Below are 22,548 nucleotides of genomic sequence, written 5' to 3'. Positions count from 1 at the left end.
TCATTTCTTATCAAATTCTCCTTTCTCTATTTCTTTGTACTATTATCCTACTTATTATCTTAGGACTATCAATTAAAATTTGATGACAAGAAAAATCTTGCTACTTCAGTTAGATAGAACAGTATACAATATTGGTTACAAAACAAATCTCAGAGTGACTTTTAAATAAATAAACCCCTACATTTTAATGCTGATATTATGTCTGTTTAGTCCAGCAGTGCCCACTTAAATCAGCAGCTTATTCAAGAGGAAAGATCAGCATTACTGTACCTCATCAATCCTGTACCAGCACAGAGCATAAGCTCAACACAAATGTGAGTCAGACAGACATAAGCAAATAGTACACACACTCTGCAAGTCCATAACAAATAGTCTTCCATCATTCCTAAATCTTTCTTGGAAACACTATCCCCAGAAACAGAAACATTTGTCAGACCTTAAAAGTAGTAAGTTGTAGAAGAGAAATGTCTAAAAGCTCTTCAAGATCACTAAGATAAAAATTAAAATGGGGACTCAGAGAAATTAGGATCCTGTTGCAATTTTGTAATATAAAGGATATCATCCAAGGACCTGTTGCCAAATGCTGTCTGGCTCCAGAATTTTGAGTGTCAATGCACTTCAATGTGTCCTTTACCCTTTATATCTTGCAACAAGAAGGACCAGCACCAGTGTTTTGATAGTTCTTGGTCTGTCGAGGTTGTGCATTGGTCTGACTGACCTACCTACCCTCATACTGACTGACTGACCTACCTACACCAGAGGACTGATCTACCAGGGAACCAGAGCTGCTGCTGCAATGGGGAAAATATTTCCGTCAGTGCGCTGACCATCGCATCTTTGTCTTCTGCTTTTTTACTTCACTTGATATTTACATCATCCATTAAAATTCAGAGATTCACAGGTAGTTTCGTAGGAGTCAGTAATGGTTTTATCATCAACCAACAGGAAAAGGATCAAGCTGTCACTGGACATTCATTCAGTGATGAGGCATATTTAGCACATTTGGCAGGTCAATAGGAGTGGTCTTCATGGCTTCATCTGAAGTGATTAGTAGTGATTGACACTGAGAAAATCTGAGAGACTGCTATGCACTGAAAATGTATTTTAATTTTGCTGAATATAGAGGGAAAGATGCCACCTCTAAGCAGAGAGAAAGAGTCGCTTTGTTGCAGTCAAACATCTGCAGTAGCTAAAGCAGCAACATTGCCCTTTTACAAAGGCATGAGCGCTGTACAACATCTTACTCTATTATGAAAACTTTCAATATAATTCACAGAGAAACCATTAGAAAAAGCTTGCACATCTGAAGGGATATTTGGGGCACTATGACCTCTCCACCCTTTCCCCCCGTATTTTTCAAGCAAATCAGATCTCACAAGCCTGGGAATCCTTCATTAAAGAAGTAATGACTGGTACCAAATTTTCCCAATGGAAAAATAACAAAATGGTAAAGGACTGGCAGGCTCGAGGGAAAGCTAAAACTTGAGTATTACTTTACTTGTACAAGTTGATCCTCTGCCTCTTATGTCAAATTTTCTTTCTTTCTCCCACTGGCATATTCCACCCTGATGTCCTTTATCATTTAGAAACAAAAAAGGACTATTTAAAGTGCAATAAATGAAGATTTCCAAAGGATGTATCTAATGAAAATAGGCCTTTATTTTCACGTTTCTCAGCTTCACTGAGTAGACCTTTGTTCTGGAGTTAATTGACTCTTTCTGAGCACAGCTTTGATTTTTTTGATCTGTTTGATGTTGTTTCAGCTTCTATTTGTTCAATGACCCACTGACAAATAGGTAAGGAAGGAAAACTAGAGCAAAAGCCCTGTAGTTTTTATGCTGGAGAAAAGCAGGCACACTCCCTCTTCAGCCATGCAGAGGGCAATGTGCAGAAAGCATGTTCATATCGCCTCCAAGAACATATGGGTTTCAAAGTAGAATAGCTTTCTGGAATGGGGAACGTAGAAGGGAAAAAAGGGCCTTATAGTCAGAATAATGCAGGAACTGAGATTCTGGAGCCATTTGCAACTCCAGAATAAAGACAAAATCAAGTTGGAATTCTTCAACTTTTTATTTTGGATTGTATTTATTTATGCAAAAATCCCCCAAATAATTGTTAAATCACAAGGCTTTTTTTTCCCCCAAAAGATTCAAGTGTCTCGTTCTGAAAATATAGACACATTTCTACCTTTCTTCATTTTTTCCATTTAAAGTCAAATGCTAACTAAACATATTCCATTTTTTTCTTCACTTGTTTCTATAACCTTCCTAACAACCATTTCTATATTTGTATTTTAAAACTGATTTACTTATTATGAGCTACAGTTCTTTTTTAAAAAGCGTAGCATTTTAAAGCACAATGTATTTTAGCAAAACTGGCTTTTGTTAATGATGAATTCAGGATGCTCAATGAACACTAGTTCATTCCATTCTTTCTAAGGGTGGGGCTTGAAAACAGGTTATGGGAACACTCCTGCAGCATCTTGAAAGTACTACCTAAATCACAAGAGGACATGGCTCCATTTAACTGCAAGAGCTTCTTGAGGAGCTGATAATATGGAGTTCTGAGAAGAAAAAATCTCCCTGGAGCTCTTGTTAGCTTGGAAAACTGCCCAGCTTGCATCAGAAACACTGCACACCTGGCAGAGCATGTCCATGCATCTTTCTGTATACTCTGCTTGGATGACAAATTACTTAAGGCAAACAGGACTTTTTATTTTTTTATTGTTCTAAGCTCCATTCAACAAAACTGAACCTAAGATTTCATTTTAAAAATTTCTAAACTTTTTCTTTTTAGTCATTAAGTCATGAATAGCAAACAGTGTTCTCTGATTTAATACTACGGACTGTGTTAAGAAATTATTCATACATTTTGCCATTTTGATCCCTGTTGACCAGTACATTAACCTGTGAGAGCAGTGGAATTACTGCCACAGTAGATAACACTCAATGGGAATATGGATTGCAAAACCTGGGTCCCTTTTGTGTTATGATACATAAAGTTTTTGGTGGGCGGCTATGATCTACAGTCATGCACTAGAACATCGTTCTGACAGACACTGTACAAGCACTTATCATCTTCTGGAAGAAACAGATGTTTGATTGCAGAATAAAGGTGTATTTAAAATGATTGTTTGAGTCATTCTACACCAAAAATACTGTGTGACTTTCATTTCTCCATTCCATGTGACCAACTGGAAGCCTAACACTATGCAGCAAGAAAGAGGTAAACATAGGAAAGAAAAAAAGAAAATCATAATGAATTTCTAAGGGAGTGGGAAAAGATGTTCATACACAAGTTAAAACTTGTGGACCACACACTAATTTTACTAACAAGTTTTGTGTAACTGATGTACAGCTACTGTTCTGAAATGCATTACTTCCTGGTTGCTGAGTTCCTACTACTGAGTTGCCTCATAGAATCTGCTGCTTAATAATGTCACACAGAAAAATTAGAAAGATGATGGAATTCATGGATGGAATTCATAATGTAGCACCTTTCTTCCACAGCCTGTAATTTGATGAGATGAGGGTAATCATATTTTCAAATGAAAAGTGGGCCAGCAGAAGGTGGCTGATGTAAGATATAATTTCTGTGAAACACTTGATACACATTTCATTGGTTGTTCTTGTATCAATATAATTTCTTTTGAGGTTAGCCTCTGGTAACTTTTTAAAGGGGTTGAATATAGGAGTTGTATAATCTAGGACACCATTTTGTTTGGCTATATGTTTAGCTGAAGTGGACAGTCTTTGTTAATATATTCCACTGTGAAATAACAGCAAACTTTTGTATTTTGCTAAAATACATTGTGCTTTAAAATGCTACACTTTCTTAAAAAATAACTGTAGCTCCTTATCTACACATATATCTACACAGGTCTATTCATGACAGTTTGCCAGTAACTTGTCAACAATTCCATATTAGCTTGATCAGCCTTCTTTATTAACAGACAAAAAGGTCTGCTTCACAAAGATTCTTTTCATGAAAGTTTCACTATCCAGTAATACCTTCCTGCTTATCCAATCAGATTATATATATATATGAATTTCAGTTAAATAGGACAATTACAGGGGAGACTCCCAGAAAGCTCAAGAAAGGATAATAAAAATGAAGTGCATAGACCTTTGGTGTCAAAATCATGTCTGTATTCATCTACACAAGATATAGCCACAGAAAATAACTTTGTGATCAATGTTAATCCTCAAAGAGAAGATGACTGATGTGAGGTGCTAAAATATTTCACAGTACTTGCAATATTTCCTATTCTAAAGATTCAACTACTGTCATTCAATTAAATGCCTTGGCATGGTTAAATATTAATAGTTTAAATTACCCAAAAAGAACTTAGACAACTTCAAGTCTTTCAGCTGTAAGGACTATTTTTTTCATCACAAATAGTTTTATATGGAAAACCAGAAACATTAATTTCAAAGAGCCACTAGAGATAAATAGCTGGTATCTGGAATACAACTGAGAAACCTTTAATTAAACTTCACTAAATTCTCATCTCTGATACACTAAAATAACTCCAATGGAACTTTGCCAGAATTCCATGTAATTACTGGTGCCGTACACCAGTGTGAGAGAAGGTAAGGTCTATAAAAAGGTTTTGATAATAAAATTTATGCAAGTATTTATTTATAAAAAAAAAAAAGCGTAACATCTCTATGGTCTAAAAAGAATGGGCTGATACATTGGCCCATCCAGTTAAGTCATCAGTGTGTAACAACCATGTGTCATATTTCATTCTGTGCAGACTGGACTGTTCTCCTGCAGTGATGAGACACTTTCATACAGACATTGCATCAGGTTGCCTCTAGCAACTATACCCTGGGGCTTCTCTCATCCACTGCAGTGAGGAACTGTCCTTCACAATCACATTCCAGACATCAACACTCCCCAACACAATCACTACTCTAGACCCTACCATAGACTTACTAGAACTTACCTCCAGAACTGTTGCCAGGACACTGCATCCTAACATATCCCTTCTGCAATTCCAAATTCACAAAAGGCTTTTTGCTTAGAGAAATGATGCTTCAAGTTTCTTTTCTTCCTCCTATACACAGCAGATCCCAAATGCAGAAGACCTTGTTTCCTACACACCTGACTGACTCCAAATGTGTTTGAATTTACATTATCAAGCATCCACTATGTACATTATTAAGTAACCTCACCTTTGATCTGAAGATCTGACAGGGCAGAATCATGAAACTGTGGACCAGGCTCAGTGGAAGAATTTGAAAGATACCTGTATCTTTGCCCGACAACCATTCCCCCATGAACATTTGCATGTGTAAGATGGAAAGAATATACTACCTATATTAAATTAACCCAGGGTATTTTAAAATGACTTATAATAAACTTACTGCAAATATTACACTATGTTCCAAATTCATCATTGGATAAGAAATATGTATCGCATGCCTTATTTCCAGATTCTGATTTTACTGCCATTTTGACAAATGAAAATTAACCTTAGAGGGCTTATTAAGTAATCTGTCCCTGCCTGAAGGAACATCCCTGTCCCAGATGGAATTGCATGTAAAGCCTCAAAACTTAGCAAAAATTTTATGTAACCCCCTGCAAGATTCTGCCATCTACTCAAGAGGAAGCTTGATGCAACTTCATTATATCTGTTACCAACAATATACCAAAACACACCCAGACAACTTTATTGTCTGTATGCACATGTATATGGAAAGACTATTTGCTCGCTCATTTCAGAAACTCTCTTTCATTAATTTATATTTTTTTAAGTTAGGTGCAACTATTTCCAGGCTAGCAAAAAGAAGTATTTTAAAATAAAATATTTTAACACATAATTATATACATATAATATTTTAATTTATAGGTCAGAATTAAAACTTCCGATAGTGATAAATTTATATCTGAAATTTAGGGTCATTAACATCAACAATATAGTGAACAGACACTTCTATTATACTACCATTTAATAATGAGAATTATAGCTGAATAATTATTTGTAGTCTTTTACTTTGGTTCTAATATGTGTTTATGTATATGGTTGTCCTATTTCAACCAAGAATTTAATAAAACATTTATCATTATCAAAGACTTGTTCAGGAACATTTGGGTGTCTTCAGGGGCTTATTTTAAAGCACTTGTTTAAATGCTTAGTTGAATACAGATGACCTACTGAGTTTGGCCTTGGATAGGGTTCTTGTTAGTCTTCTAGATATTTGTCTAAAAAACATTTTCTGTATATGTGTTTCTAGTGTTAATGACATATTTTGGCTGCTCCTTGATGGAGGTATACATCCATTATTAAGTATATTTAATAGCAGTAGTAGCTAGACCTCTTCAGCATTTAAGAGTTCAAACAGAAAAAATTGATTGTGAATGGGAATTGTTCAAAAACACTTTAGCAAGTGCTTGACAACACATATGGTGATTGAGAGAGCTGCCTGAGGACTGGAGGAAAGCAGATGTCACTCCTGTCTTCAAGAAGGGCAAGAAGGAGGACCCAGAGAACTACAGGCCTGTAAGCCTCACCTCGGTCCCTGGAAGGGTGATGGAGCAGCTAATCCTGGAAACCATTTCCAGGCATATTAAGGACAAGAAAATCATCAGGAGTAGTCAGCATGGCTTCACCAAGGGGAAGTCATACTTGATCAACTTGATAAAATACTATGATGAAATGACTGTCCTGGTAGATGGGAGGAGAGTGGTTGATAATTGTCTACTTGGACTTCGGTAAGGCCTTTGACAGTGTCTCCCATAATTCATGTAGAAAAGTTGATGAAGTATGGATTGCATGAGCAGACAGTGAAGTGGATAAAAAACTGGCTGAACAGCTGGGCCCAAAGAGCGGCATGAAGTCTAGTTGGAGCAGTGTACCCTTGGTGTCAGTACTGGGTCCAGTCCTGTTCAACACAGTCATTAATGATCTGGATGATGTGCACCCTCAGCACATTTGCTGAGGACACGAAACTGTGAGGAGTGGCTGATATGCCAGATGGTCATGCTGTCAACCCAAAGGACCTCAACAGGCTGGAGAAATGGGCTGACAGGAACCTGTCAGGCAATGGGCACACACTGAAACACAGGAGGTTCCATCTGAACATCAGGGAAAACTCTTTCACTGTGAGGCTGACCGAGCACTTACACAGGTTGCCCACAGAGGTTGTGGAGTTTCTTCTTGGAGAGGAGACAGAACCAGGGAGGTTGTTGAGTATCTGGAGCCCTCTGGACATGGTCCTGGGCAGCCTGCTCTAGGTGACCCTGCTTGAGCAAGGCAAGATGACCTCCATCAGTCCCTTACAACCTCAACCATTCTGTGATTCTGTAAATCAGAATCTAACAAATATAGAAAAATTACAAGCAAAAGGATACAAGGCTTAATTTATCTATGCACAGAAAATATAAGGAAAATAAAAAAGAAAAAGAAAACAAAAAAGCAAGTGTTTTTTTTTTTTAAAAAAAAAAAAAGAGGTGAGAGAGGAGATGAGGAGCAAAAGAATCCATAGGAAAGACTGCTACATACAAGTGGTGAAATTGCCAATCATGTAGGAAAGACAAAAACATACAGTGTTAAGAAAACAAACAAGACTGCACAGTCAGATCCCAGAGAGGCAACAAAACAATTTACATTCTAACAAAAACTGAGGAAGATGTTAAACAGAAGCTAACAAGGCTAGACAATTTTAAACCAGCAGGGCAACCTGTATCTGAGAAAGTCTCTGAGCATTGTTATTGCTGATTTTCAGTAACCCTTGGAACACTGAGGAAATTCCAAAAGACTGAAAGAAAGTACAGTGTGCAGATACTGAAGAAGATGATCTCCGTAATTACAAGCCATTCCAACTAACATTGCTTCTAGACAACATAGTAGAACCTGATTAATAAAAATTTAAAGGAGGTAAATGTAATTAGTGCAAATCAACATGTGTTTGTAAAAAATAGATCTTGTGAAACTATCCTGATGTTTTGAAGGTGTTTTTTTTTGCTGAGATGACAAATTTGGGTCACATCACATTTGCATATATATGCATTTGTATCTGTTTCTGCATACACTGTAATAGTATGCATTTCGAAGTCTGAAGGCATTTGACTGGCAGTGTACACTATTTTAACAAAGATACAGAATTATGATAAATGTGACATACTAAAATCTCAAAATGTAACCATAACAAAGGAAATGAGTGGTTTCTAGTGAGAACTACTGGGTATATGATTGTCAACCCTTCATTATTTAACATCTTTTTTATTTGAACTGCAGAAAAATGCACACTCTTTGAAGCTGAAGGTGACTTGAAATTGAAGTTTACCCATGTCACAAACTTGGGACATCTAGGTCAGCTGATGAAAGTAAATGTTAGGTATTTTAATGTGGCCATGTGTAAAGTCATAAACGTAGGATAAAGAACATAGTTCCAAGCTGAAACATTCAATGCTGTGAGGAAACGTGTCAAAAGCTTGACAGGCACTATAGTCAGAAAAGGAAGACAAAAGAAACTGTACCCCTCTGATAAATAAGACAGGTCATCTGATGACAATTGACATGGAGAAGGCCAAGGTACTCAACAACATTTTTCCCTCAAGTTTTCACTGGCAATTGCATTTCCCACCTCTCTCAAGCCCCTGAATATCAAGGTAGGGACTAGAATCATAGAATCATAGAATCATAGAATCATCTAGGTTGGAAAAGACCTTTAAGATCATCCAGTCCAACCATTAACCTACACTACCAAGCCCACTCTAGACTAATCAAGGGTAGACCAGACTAAACCATATCCCGAAGTGCCACATCTACCCGTTTTTTAAACGCCTCCAGGGATGGTGACTCCACCACCTCTCTGGGCAGCCTGTTCCAATGCCTGACCACCCTTTCCGTAAAGAAATTTTTCCTAATTTCCAGTCTAAACCTCCCCTGATGCAGCTTAAGCCCATTTCCTCTTGTCCTATCGCTAGCTACTTGGGAGAAGAGACCAACACCCACCTCACTACAACCTCCTTTCAGGGAGTTGTAGAGAGCGATAAGGTCTCCCCTCAGCCTCCTCTTTTCCAGGCTAAACAACCCCAGTTCCCTCAGCCGCTCCTCATAAGACTTGTTCTCCAGACCCTTCACCAGCTTCGTTGCCCGCCTCTGAACACGCTCCAGCACCTCAATGTCTTTCTTGTATCGAGGGGCCCAAAACTGGACACAGTAGTCCAGGTGCGGCCTCACCAGCGCCGAGTACAGGGGGACAATCACCTCCCTGCTCCTGCTGGCCACAGCATTCCTGATACAAGCCAGGATGCTGTTGGCCTTCTTGGCCACCTGGGCACACTGCTGGCTCATGTTCAGCCGGCTATCTACTAACACCCCCAGGTCCTTTTCGGCCAGGCAGCTTTCCAGCCGCTCTTCTCCAAGCCTGTAGCATTGCATGGGGTTGTTGTGACCGAAGTGCAGGACCCGGCACTTGGCCTTGTTGAACCTCATACAGTTGGCCACGGCCCATCGATCCAGTCTGTCCAGGTCCCTCTGCAGGGCCATCCTACCCTCGAGCAGATCGACACTCCCACCCAATTTGGTGTCGTCTGCAAACTTACTGAGGGTGCACTCGATCCCCTCATCCAGATCATTGATAAAGATATTGAACAAGACTGGCCCTAAAACAGAGCCCTGGGGAACACCGCTCGTGACCGGCCGCCAGCTGGACTTAACACCATTTATCACTACTCTCTGGGCTCGGCCACCCAACCAGTTCTTTACCCAGCGAAGAGTATGCCTGTCTAAGCCGTGAGCTGCCAGCTTCCCGAGGAGGATATTATGCGAGACGGTGTCAAAAGCTTTGCTAAAGTCGAGGTAGATGACATCCACAGCCTTTCCATCATCTACCAGGCGGGTCACCAGGTCATAGAAGGAGATCAGGTTGGTCAAGCAGGACCTGCCTTTTGTGAACCCATGCTGGCTGGGCCTGATCCCCTGGTTGACCTGTACTTGCCTGTGGAGTTCGCTCAAGATGAACCTCTCCATAATCTTCCCCGGCACCGAGGTCAGGCTGACAGGCCTGTAGTTCCCCGGGTCCTCCTTCCGGCCCTTCTTGTAGATGGGCGTCACATTGGCAAGCCTCCAGTCATCAGGGACCTCCCCTGTTAACCAGGACTGTTGATAGATGATGGAAAGTGGCTTGGCAAGCTCCTCTGCCAGCTCCCTCAGTACTCTTGGGTGGATCCCATCCGGCCCCATAGACTTGTGAGCGTCCAGGTGGCATAGCAGGTCATTAACTGCTTCCTCCTGGACTATGAGGGCTCCATTCTGGTCCCTAGACTAGTCCCCTGGACTAGGGGAATGAAGCCCCACCCATTGTAGGAGAAGATCAGGTTCAAGACCACCTGAGGAACCTGAACATACACAAGTCCATGGGAACTGATGAGATGCAACCCAGGGTCCTGAGGGAAGTGGCAGATGTAGTTGCTAAGCTGCTGTCCATCACATCTGAAGAGTCATGGCAGTCAAGCAAAGTCCCCAGTGACTGGAAAAGGGGAAACATTGCACCCATTTTTACAAAGTGTAAAAATGAATACCTTGAGAACTACCAACCAATCACCCTCATCTCTGTGCCTCAGAAGATCATGGAACAGATTCGCTTAGAAGCTATGTCAAAGCATATGGATGACAGGGAGGTGATTAGAGAAAGCTAGCCTGGCTTCACCAAGGGCAAATGGTGCCTGAACAATCTGGTGGTCTTCTACAATAGAGTGACTGCATTGGTGGATAAGGGAAGAGCTATGGATGTCATCTACCTGGACTTCTGTAAGGCCTTTGATACAGTACCCCTCAGCATTCTTACCTCTCAATAGGACAGAGATGGATTTGGCATGGGCTATTAGATGGATAAGGAATTGGCTGGGTGGCCACATCCAAAAAGTTACAGTCAAGGGGTCAATGTCCAAATGGAAACCAGTAACAAGTGGTGTCCTTCAGGAGTCTGTATTGGGACAGGTACTGTTAAATATCTTTATTAATGACATAGACAGTGGGGCTGAGCACACCCTTAGCAAGCTTGTGGATGACACCAAGCTGAGTGCTGCAGCTGATGTGGCTGAGGGAAGGGATGCCACCCAGAGAGACCTGGACAGGCTTGAGAAGCGTCCCATGGGAACCTCATGAAGTTCAACAAGGCCAAGTGTCAGGTCCTACATCTGGGTCAGGTCAGTCTCCAGTAGCAATACAGACTGGGTGATGAATGCATTGAGAGCAGCCCTGCTGAGGACTTGGGGATATTGGCAGATGAAAAATTAGGTATGAGCTGGCAATGTGCACTTGCAGCCCAGAAAGCCAATCATATCCTGGGCTGCATAAAAGGAAGCGTGGCCAGCAGGTCCAGGGTGGTGATTCTCCCCCTCTACTCCACTCTCCCGAGACCCCACCTGGAGCACTGCATCCAGCTCTGGGGCCCCCAGCACAAGACAGACATGGACCTCTTAGAGGGGGGCCAGAGGAGGGACATGAAAATGGTCAGAGGGCTTCTCCCTTTCGTAAAGAAAGGCTGAGAGAGTTGGGGTTGTTTATCATGGAGAAGAGAAGGCTCCAGGGAGACCTTACTGGGGCCCTTCCATACGTAAAGGGGGCTTACAAGAAAGATGGAGGAAGACTTTTTACCAGTGCATGTGGTGATAGGAGGGGGGTAATGGTTTTAAATTAAAAGAGGGTAGATTTACATTACACAGAAGGAATAAACTCTGGAACAAGTTGCTCAGAGAAGCTGTGGATGCCCCATCCCTGGAAGTGTTCAAGGTCAGGTTGGTTGGGGCTTTGAGTGGAAGATGTCCCTGCCCACGGCAGGGGGTTTGGACAGATGTCCTGGTTTTGGCTGGGATAGAGTTAATTTTCTTCCTAGTAGCAGGCATAGTGCTGTGTTTTGGATTTAGGATGAGAATAATACTGATAACACACTGGTGGTTTAGTTGTTGTTAAGTACTGCTCATGCTAGTCAAGGACTTTTCAGCTTCCCATGCTCTGCCAGGTGCACAAGAAACTGGGAAGGGGCACAGCCAGGATAGTTGATCCAAACTGACCAAAGGGCTATTCCATACCATATGACATCACGCTCAGTATATAAACTGGGGGGGGGTTGGCCGGGGAGCAGCGATTGCTGATCGGGAACTGTCTGGGTATCGGTCGGCGGGTGGTGAGCAATTGCATTGTACATCACTTGCTTTGTATATTATTATTATTATCATTATTATATTGTTATTATTATCATTACTATTTTACCTTATTTCAATTATTAAACTGTTCTTATCTCAACCCAGGAGTTTTTCTCACTCTTACTCTTCTAATTCTCTCCCCCATCCCACTGGGGCAGGGGGAGTGAGCAAGTGGCTGCGTGGTGCTTAGTTGCTGGCTGGGGTTAAACCACGAGAACAGGATGATCTTTAAAAGGTCCATTCCAATGCAAACCATTCTGTGGTTTGTTGATTCAATGATTCTGTGATGAGTAAAGCAGATGAAGGTAGTAACACAACCTACCATATCACCGTAGTGGGGTTCAGTGATTCTTTTTGGACTTATAAGCTATGAATATGTAGGTTTGGGACAATGATTACCTCACAGCATTCCTTTGACACAATTTTTTCATGTGTATAATATATATGCACTGTATTGACCTAAAGTCTGAAAATGCATTTTATGCATAATTATAAAGAGAATTAATAAAAGCATTCCTTATAATGATATTCTAATAATTGTTTTTAGAAAAAATGAATCCTAACTTCATTCATAATATCTGATTATCTGATTTAACATGCCAGGATTATGGCACAGCAATTAAGTGGTGAAGGAATTTCAATTGAGTTATTACCTGTGTACCTAGCTTTCACATACGGATGAATTAATCAGGAATCAATGAAGACAATCTCCCTTAGTTTCAGGCTCAGCAAATTACTTGATATGGTGATGAATCAATGAAAATCCAAGAGAAGTCAGTGGAGTCAGTTTATTGCTGGAGGAAAGGGTGGGGAGAGGGCAGAGAGCAGGGAGTAAGATGATTAATAAAATGAGAAAGGAGGTATGTGAGAAATGGCAAAAAAATTAAGAGCAGAAGCAAATGGATGCATGGTCTGGCAGTGTGTGTTTTTGGAAGAAGGCTGGAACTGTAATGGATACCATCTCTTATCTATAGGGAATTCTGCTATCATTTCTATCAGCTTGGCCGTACCCGGGAAGAAGCAGGTAGGACATTCATCATATAACTGACAGTATTCCCAGTAGCACAATTCTTTTGGATGTAAAACTGAAGGAAAGCACATTAGAGTGTACAGCTTGCTGAAGCTTGGGAGCATGTAGCCAGCAGAGCCTGCCCTGTGTAGGATATGCTTCTGACTCCATTTCTGACCGAAACTCACTCTTCTCTTAATGCAATGGTAATGCTGTGGACAGGGCTACTCCCTCTGACTCCATTCCTCATCAGAAAAAAAACATGTTACTGTCATTGTATGGGAGACCACCTCTCTTTAGCTTCGCCCCCTTTTTTTTCATGGTCCAGAACAATGATGAGAGGCCATTAGTTTTCATTTTTATTTATGTTTTTAAATTAATTTTCCTTATTTTTCATTTTTCCTCATCTTTTTAAAGATATTTGATTTTTCATCTGTATTCAGGGAAAAGAAAAGAACATGTACAAGCCCTTTCTACGTCTCATTGACAATCTGGGCAGACTACAGATCTTGGTAAGGCATCTGTGTTTGAAAACTGGGTCAACAGGATGTAAATTAAACATTTTTGTTTTCTTGTTTATTGGTTTGGTTTTAATATGTAGGGCTTTTCCCCAACCATCATCTTGCTACTATTCCCATAAATGTAACTGGGAGTAAAATCACATCCCAATTTAACTGCATTTCAAACTGTTTCAGGAACTTTACACCAGTGACACTTAAACCCAGTAAGACAGACTTGAAAACCTAAAATATATTGCAATTCCCTTGCCTGCTGTGTGGTATCCAGTTGAATTAGGGCCATATACTTTTAAGCTTCCACTTGTTATGGCAGTAATTCTTCCTTTTCTTCTGTGGCAAACTTTCCATCACGGACTTTCTGCTACCTCTTATGGTAATGGACCCTTGCAGTCTCCTCAGCTCATATGCTGATCATCTTCTGTATTCCCTCCAAGTTCCAGGTTTTCATTGGCTTCACAATAAACATTGGCGTAAGCATACAAGATGACTGAGCAATCAATCAGAGACATAGCCAAGGCTTTACCACCATTTAGTTGGTAAAAAAATGGACAGTGGCACACCTCTAGATTTGATGCAGAAAATGCTTATAGGCAGATCATTCTCACATTGTAGAAACAAAGCAAGTAGAGAGAAATGTAGCATGTGCATGGCTGATTACCCTGAGCAAAGGTTACAAAATATTAAATGATACAGCAGTTTTAAAAAATCAAACAGAATGTTTATGTTATATTTAGACAGATATCTAAACAGGTTATTACATTTCTACAAGAAAATGTTATTTTCCCTTTAAACTAGGACTTCAAATATTCTAAAGAATCAAATAATAAATGTTCATTCTAAAATATCACATTCGTTTGTAGGATGGAAAATCCTTTGGCTAGAAAAGTTCAAATGCTCCCTAGCTACTAGGAAGTATTTTTAGCCGCTTATTTTATTTACGCATTTAAAGTTGTAACCCAACCTGAGCTTTTACTGATACAAATGCAAAACCAGCAATGAAGTTCCTAGCTACTCTGAGTGGATCTTAGTCATTGATTTATTTAAAACATATTTTTGGAGTGTGTACACAGCTGAAAATAAAATATTTGATAAATATTTAAATGTTGATAAATATTAACATCAAATTATGAACTGTAAGTGTAAATAAATCTTTCAGTCCCTCAGTGGGCTTAGCATGACCGCTTAAGTTAAATGTTTGAAACCTCTACAGGAGATTGTAAAGCCAAAAAAGTCTCTAGACTTTTTGGGGCAGAGGAAGGAGGTAAATGTGAACGTCAGTATCCTTTTCTGCTCTGAATTATCAGTTGTTCAAGCTTAAGGAACAAATAGGAAATACTACAGCAATGCATGAATACTGAGACAATTTCTCAGGCAGGAAAGGTCTCAACTTTGTAAAGTTGCTTGTAAAACTGCAGAGCTATCAAAACCTGTATGTGCCCAAATTCTTTGTAAATGTCAAACATCAGTCTTGGGAATGCTTTTATTGTATCTATGCTATCTTCAAAGGTAGAACTGCAAACGGCTCAAACGAATTGATTACTGATTACCGCAATTTCCTACATGACCAAATTTAGAGATTCAACATGTTCTGCAATTAGCTGGTGGTCTCAGATTATCTACCTATGCAATGACAATAAAGTAGCTGAATAAATGAAGTGTAATACAGATAAAATCAATGGTAGTACAAAGGCTGAAGTCTGAAGAACCTTTTACTAATTTCTATTATCTCATACCAATGGACCGAATCATGAACTTCGCACTGACAAAAAACTTAACCACACAGTTCTTAAAATCAGTGGCACAACTTAAATTTCCTTCAGTGGGAGAAGACTCAAGCTACCAGACTGCACTCTTTGTCCCACAGATCTTCCTGATCTTTCAAAGAAGGATCCCATGTTCATGTGGACTTTGGAAATCATGCCCTGATCAAATTACCTCTTTCTAAACACTGCTGTAAATTTAAATTTATTCTTTAAAATTTTGAAGACTTACAAAATGAAAAAGTCACTCAGAGTTTCATCTGACGAAGACAACTGATATTGCTTCTCTAACATTTTCCACCTGAATTGACTGAAACACATTTGCAAGTCCATGCACTTTTGTAAGACCAAGCATGATTGGTATTTAGGCAATACAGACATGGGCGTTGGCATACTTCTAGATTTAATTAGTTATCTTATGTTTGACCTATGAGTCAAATTGCTCAGAGGTAGCTCAGCTTCTGCAAATGTAGAAAAAGAAAATGTAGAAAACCCCCATAGTCTGTGCATAGTCTGTTTGTATTACAAAGTTTTAAATATTGCTATAATTAATAAACATTAAACATGAGGTCTGATGCTTTATAAGATTTAGAGATCCAAGTTGAAATTCCTAAAGAACTCCTATAGGAAAACCTACTGTCTGTCACAGACCCATAGTGATGTGAGTTATCCAAGTAGTTCTACAGTTTCTAATATCTGATTAATATATTATATCTAAAGAACTTCCTGTCACATCAACTGAAATGATCTTTCAAATGTGATAGAAGTACCTGAGTAAAAAAATGAGAGATAATCAGAAAACATTTCTCAGAAACAACCAATGTTCACAGAGACAAGTTTTCAATTCATAGTCTTTAACTTCACTTTCAAACTTTCTTGCAGACTGGACCACTTACTGAAGCACTTTTTGCATCTTATTCTATATTATTGCACCAGAGTTTAAAAAATTAAATGAACCAGAAACACAAGCAAAGCAAAAAGAACCCAAGCAAAAACCAGTTTGTAAAACATTACTTCAATGACATCTGCAATTGATTCAATGCCCACTGACTACATCAAACTTTGAATCAGACTTTCTGTATATAAACGAATGTCTGCAATCAGGCTCTGTGCAGTGTTGCATACACAGAAGTTAAGGACTCTGAAACTTTGGCTTTTCAGCACCGATGCAGGCTCTAGCTGCTGTCACCAATTTGGAAATGACAGCAGACCATTTATTACTATTTCATTCACATGTAAGGTAACATACTGTTCCAGGAAAAGCACATTCATTTAAAAACTCACCCTGAGTAACTCAGTTCAATGTTGTTAAATAATAACCAATTAACAAACTGTTCTTTGCCTGTTGAATGTTAATTTTATTATATAGTGATATATAGCACCTTAAATAACACTACTATTATATAATGATGGATGTAAATTTTGGTCTAATTTATAGCTGAAGTGTTCTGAAACTAAAAAAAAAGAAAGAATATGCTTTATGTTATGAAATCCTATGATCTTAAAGGAAACTTAGGCACTCAGCTTAAAAGTTTAGTATATTTGTAAGTGCTTTGACACCCAGGGGTAAGAAAAATTATTAAACATTAAACCTCCATGAAAATGCTTTGCTACAGTTAAAAGTAATTCTGTGGGATCTCTGAGTTTACATCCAGACAACAGGACCCAAAATATTAATCAGATGCAACAGAAACACAACTGGAATTCACCAGATTTCACAAAATACCATTATGTCTGAAAAATTATCTGGAAGAGAACTATTTTCAAATGTGAGTCTAATAGAATGTATGACATCCCCACATACCCGACATTCAAGCACCATGAACTGGAAGGATAGATTCTCTGATTCTATATGGTCCAGAACTCCTGAAAAGAAGTTTCTTGTACAATGCCTTGTTCTTTCAAAAAGGACATTACACTTTTTAATAATTTTCTTGCTTACCCAAGCTATTAAGGAGTGTCTGGGTGCCATGCATTCACAGCTAAAAGATGCATATTTTTGCTTACACACAAATCTTAATGACTTGCTATACCTGCCCTTCATTTGTTTTCTGCAACAATTATTGTAAAATGGGGTTAAACTTCAACTTCAGCAGTGGTATGGGACCTATTGCAAAAGCATGAAAAGTATCAGAACTAGAAGTTTTAACAGTTCTGTACTGATCAGGTTTGCGTTGCACATAAACAGACACAACCAAAACCAAAACCTAGCTGTGAAAGACAATTATTTTTTAAGTGAGTTGCTTTCATAGAAAAGCAGATGATCCGATGACGGAACCCTTTAACATTCTCATTAAGAAGACAACATCGCTGCTTTGTGTGTTTTTTTATAAGAACACAAGCACAAGTTAGTCTATGCGTAGTCATATTCTTATCATTCCATCTTTAAGCCATGTAAAAGACTATAAAGCACTAAATTTGTATTTTCCGTGTTACTTTTTATCTTGTGATGACCTCTCCTGGTTGAGCTGTTCATTAGCCTTGATTCCAGAAGTTAAAAGTGTTTTGATCCCTCTATGCTTATTTCAAAAAAACTGTAGGAATATGAAGAATTTATTGCCAAGGTATGAAAAAAGGACTATGAACAAAATTTACGGTAAGATCTGAGTATTAGTGTGTGTGATACTGTATCACAGTGTATGTTTATTGTACTACAAGATGGGCTTTCAACACCCACTTCATCTCGAGATAAAACTGAATGACATTCAAAGCTTTCAACAGGATCACTTCTGAATCAGTATTACTGAGACATCATTTTAATGACAGAGATAGATTTACTGACTTTGCAAAGTAAACAAACATCTGAGATGCAATATATTCACATAAGTGACGTCCAATTCTATTCTTTCCAAAACCTGTATCTTCTTCTATGTCAGCACAAGCAGACTGTAAGAAAATATTGAATAGCAAGCTCACATATAGGGATTTGTAATTCACTGTACACCATGAATCTTGCATACTTCGTAAAAAATACTGTAAAGAATAAATTTGTGTTGTTAATTACTTCAAAGTCAAAACATAAAGTAGCAATGGAGGAGAAAATAAAAATGTGGTTGGAAATCAGTTTTACATCAAAGTTGCATTTCACACAATTTTTAATTCTTTCAGAAGTATTCCCAATATGATGTTCAAAATCAGTTGATGAGGGTAAAAAAAAATAGATAAAAAACTATGTGCATTCTCTTGTCAAAGGAGAACAAAATTCCCCAATACCATTCACAATCAGATGCATACAAAGTGGCAAACAATCCCAGAAAATACAGCACAGTGACCAGTTTGTATACCAAAGCGTGCAACAGAATAACCAGTTAAGTGGTGCACCAAAACACTGTGACACAGCACTTGAGTTCCTACTGTGGCACCACTTCCCAAGCACCCATACATCTTTACAAGAATTTTAAGCATGTACTGCAATGTGAACATTCCTTTTGTAATTTTAAGGCTGACGTACTTCTAGCTATATTTCTGTTTCCAGTAAACAAATCTAGCTCCATTTCACTTTCATAAGTGAGTCAGGAATGAAATGCTATACACTACATAAGGAGTGTAGTGTATAAGCTCTTAGAAGGTGAATTAATATAAAGAAATCTTGGCATATCTGAAAAAATATTGTCAAGATGGGAATGTATATGAGTAAATTGTAATAAAGATTCTATATATATCCTTTATTCGTGGAATTTCCAGTTATAGTGATGTTATTACAACCATTAACTTCTCAACTAACTCCTTTCAAAAGTTAAAGATTTGTTTGTTGGGTAATCAGATAACCCACTGTAGGTCATCTTCAAGTTAAACTACAACCCTTAGTTACTGAATAACAAAAAAAGTGCTCAGAAATCCTATTACAGAAAAGCAGTATAGGGAACTTTGTTTTCCAGTAACAGATTTCTGACAACCTAAATCATAAATCTTTTTTTCCCCTGTATATTCCTGTTATGCAGAGCCTGAGAGATGACCATGAAGAAATAATAATCAGAAGAAAAAAATTAGATAGCCGGTCAAAACTAAGCAGTAAACCTCAGGATCAATATTTCTACTAAATCAAAGGTAGAAAAATAACTGAACACCCCATAGCCTCTGAGACCTAGATACAATGCAGACACTGCTGTACATTTTCTGTTTACACACAAATAAATGTCTAAGTGTAAGCAAATCCTGGAACAATAATATTGTTTTATTTTTCAATAGGTATCAGAAGATAACAGACAGAAACCCACTTAGAAAGCATAGCAGTGCTCCAGTTCCCTAACAATTGTATTGTTCATTCCTGCCCCCAAAGAAACAAATAAATAAATACAATGCTCCCATGGATCTCTATGCAGTATATACATTACATCCTAAGACAATTCCGTGCTTGGTCAGTATAATCGGCCCCCATTCACATACACAATCCCAACACATCTATCTGTAACACCTCAGGACATTTCTTTCCTCTATAAACAGCAGAGGAAGTCAACAGTAGTGTCTATTTTTGACGATTCTATAAAAATGCACTCCTTCATTTCAGTATGCATTTCACAAATACTTTGCAAATGGCAAATGCTTTACATGGTCTGAAGAGAAACAACTAAATACTTAACACTGACATCTACCTGCAAATGTTTTGCTGGAAACTACAGCTCAGTGCAATGTTAAAGATTTGATCTAACACCCATTGAAATCAATGAGTACTCTGTCATTTTTACACTGATAGCAGAATTGGGTCCTATATAGGTGCTCTGCACTCCTCCGGTCTGAAGTTCAGCATTTCAGCAGATGCTTGATCATTTCTTTACTATTTCTGCCTCCCTAGGGGGGCAATTGCCGGTCTCCTCTAAAATACCTTTGCTCATTTTATTACGGGAAGCAAAACTTCACTCTCAAGAAAAGCTGTCCTGACTCAGTTCCCTCTCCTCAACTTACCATCGTTCTTTCCTCTTCAAATGAGACAAAATTTTCTCTTGCTGCTCCTTGATACAACACTAGTTATGGAAACTGCTCACATCTCCTCTTTTCCCTCACACAACTGTGAAAGTGAAGTACTTCCAAATGCAAATTACATACCTTCTGAGGAAGGGGGGAAAAAACAAACCAAACCAAACCAACCAAACAAACAACCACCCCCAAACTTTGAACAGCTTCTATCTGATTCCTTTCCCCCTCTGACTCCATTGCAGATATCATAGAGCTGGTCTTTCAACTTTCCACACCAGCTACCACTGAAATCGTTTACACTAAGGAAGATCTGATGGGGAGCACTGCAAACAGTACCAAACCTCAGTGCACACATGCACATACAAATACACAGAAAACCAAAACACAAGATTCACCAGCAGAGAAAAAAATAATCAACCTCCCAGAGTTGTGGGAATTCCCTTCTGGCTTATTGCAGAGCTGAAATTGTGCATGCTTCTTAGAAAAGGGTACTTACGAGATGCAGGCAGAGCAGTCCTGGCTCTGCAGCTAATGCTGCTGAAAATCCAGAGGAAGAGAGCTGCCCTGCAGCCAGCTCGGGTAACCACAACCATCCTTCACTTCCTGGCTCCCTGTACTCCAAATGCCAGCCGCAGAAGACCTGCTTTTCTCCACTTTGGTCCCTTCTGTCTCTCTCCTTCTCTTTCTCGGAGGAGGTGGTGAGGAGGTAAAGGGGGCAGGGCTTTACCTTGGGGTAGAAGCCAACCCCCCTCTTCGTCTGCTCTCTCTGGGTTTGCAGCAGCAGGATAAGTCCCGGTACTTTTCTGTCCCTTATTTCTCTGTGTTTGTCTATGTGTGTCTGTGCCTCCTTCTCAGAGGAAGGGGAAAAAAAAAAAAAAAAAAAAGGCCACGAAGTATCAAATAACAAGGATTGTAGAAGAGAAAAAGAAAAAAAAATAAAAAAGCAATCCCCAAAAAAGACGTGGGGGGAGGGAGGGAAAGGGAGATGGAGATGAAGGAATGGGAGAGAGGCGGAAAAAGCTGTTGGTGCCGCTAATGCTGCTGTTGATGCTACCACTGCAGCTGAGCCCTTCTTCCTGCACAGAGCAGCGCTGCTGAGAGAAGCTTGCAATAACCTCTCAGCTCAGATATATATACACGGTGTACACGCACACACAGCCGGAGAGCCAAACACACACTCACACAGGAGCAGGGAGAGGGGAGAGGGAGAGGGAGGGAGGGAGAGACACTCCCGCAGCAGAGAAGCAGGCTCAGAGCCTCTCTGCTCATGTATTCATCATCTTCCAGCAGGAGGAAACGCTGCCACCAGCAGCAGCAACCTCCCCCCTCCCCCCCACCCGAAAAAAAAAAAAAAAAAAAAAAAAAAAAGCAGCAGAAGGGAAAATCCTCTCCCTAGCGCTCCCCTCCCCTTCCCCCAGCTCCTCCCTCTTCCTCTGCGCCCCTCCGGCCTCCAGGACCCCGCTCGTCCTCCCTCGCCTGGTTCAGAGCCAGGGCCGGAGGACCGCGGCGGGGATCGGGGATCGGGGGCGGGGGCGGGGGCCGGGGCCGGGACCGGGACCAGGACCGGGGCGGGGGCCGAGGCCGAGGCCGGGGCCGGGGCCGGGGCCGCGGCGGGGGCCGAGGTCGGGGCCGGGGCCGGGGCCGGGCCGGGCCGCGGCGAGGCCGGGCCGCTGCCGCTGTCCGCGGTGCTGAGGCCGGGCGCGGAGCGCGGTGCGGCCCGGCGCCCCTGCCCGCCCCCGGGGCCGGCTCCTGCCGCCCGGCCCGGCCGCTCCCCCGCACACCGAGATGGCAGCGGCTCCCCGAGCTCCAGCCTGCCGGGATCGGAGCCAGGCGGCCAGCAGGCAAGTCCTCCGAGCGGTCCGAGTTCTGGGGGGTGAGCACCATCCCGCCTGCAGAGAGCTGGGGCTGCAGGAGCCGCTAATGCAGATGTTTTCGTTCGGTAATTAATTCTCACTCCAAGAGCGAGCCAGGAAGCAAGCTGCATTCAAGTATCATTACGGTTTTCTCCTACAAGAGATGACTGAGACAACCTGGCCATAGCCTAGCCTTATGGTTTAGGGATTTCAAGAGTCTGACTGCGCTTTTCCATCCCTCTCCATCCCTCCTGGCATTGCCCTGAAACAGACTGAACCAGAAGTTATTGCTCACCAGATACGGTAGAATAATGAGGGTGGGGAGTTATTCA

General features: G+C 40.4%; 1 protein-coding gene across 1 annotated transcript in view; it reads right to left on the bottom strand.

Moving 5' to 3' along the window:
- CNTNAP2 (contactin associated protein 2) overlaps positions 1-20,956 on the bottom strand; it is a 1,215,771-nt gene extending 1,194,815 nt beyond the window's left edge. Inside the window, exon 1 of the mRNA XM_075728323.1 lies at positions 20,860-20,956. Within this exon, the coding sequence (XP_075584438.1) occupies positions 20,860-20,956 (97 nt within the window). The remainder of the gene's footprint in view (positions 1-20,859) is intronic.
- Positions 20,957-22,548: the final 1,592 nt, after the last annotated feature.

Source organism: Pelecanus crispus, chromosome 2 (genome assembly GCF_030463565.1).
Source record: "Pelecanus crispus isolate bPelCri1 chromosome 2, bPelCri1.pri, whole genome shotgun sequence".
NCBI classification, from domain to species: domain Eukaryota; kingdom Metazoa; phylum Chordata; class Aves; order Pelecaniformes; family Pelecanidae; genus Pelecanus; species Pelecanus crispus.
Note: the sequence above shows the minus strand (reverse complement) of the source record. Positions and strands in the feature narration are given on the sequence as shown.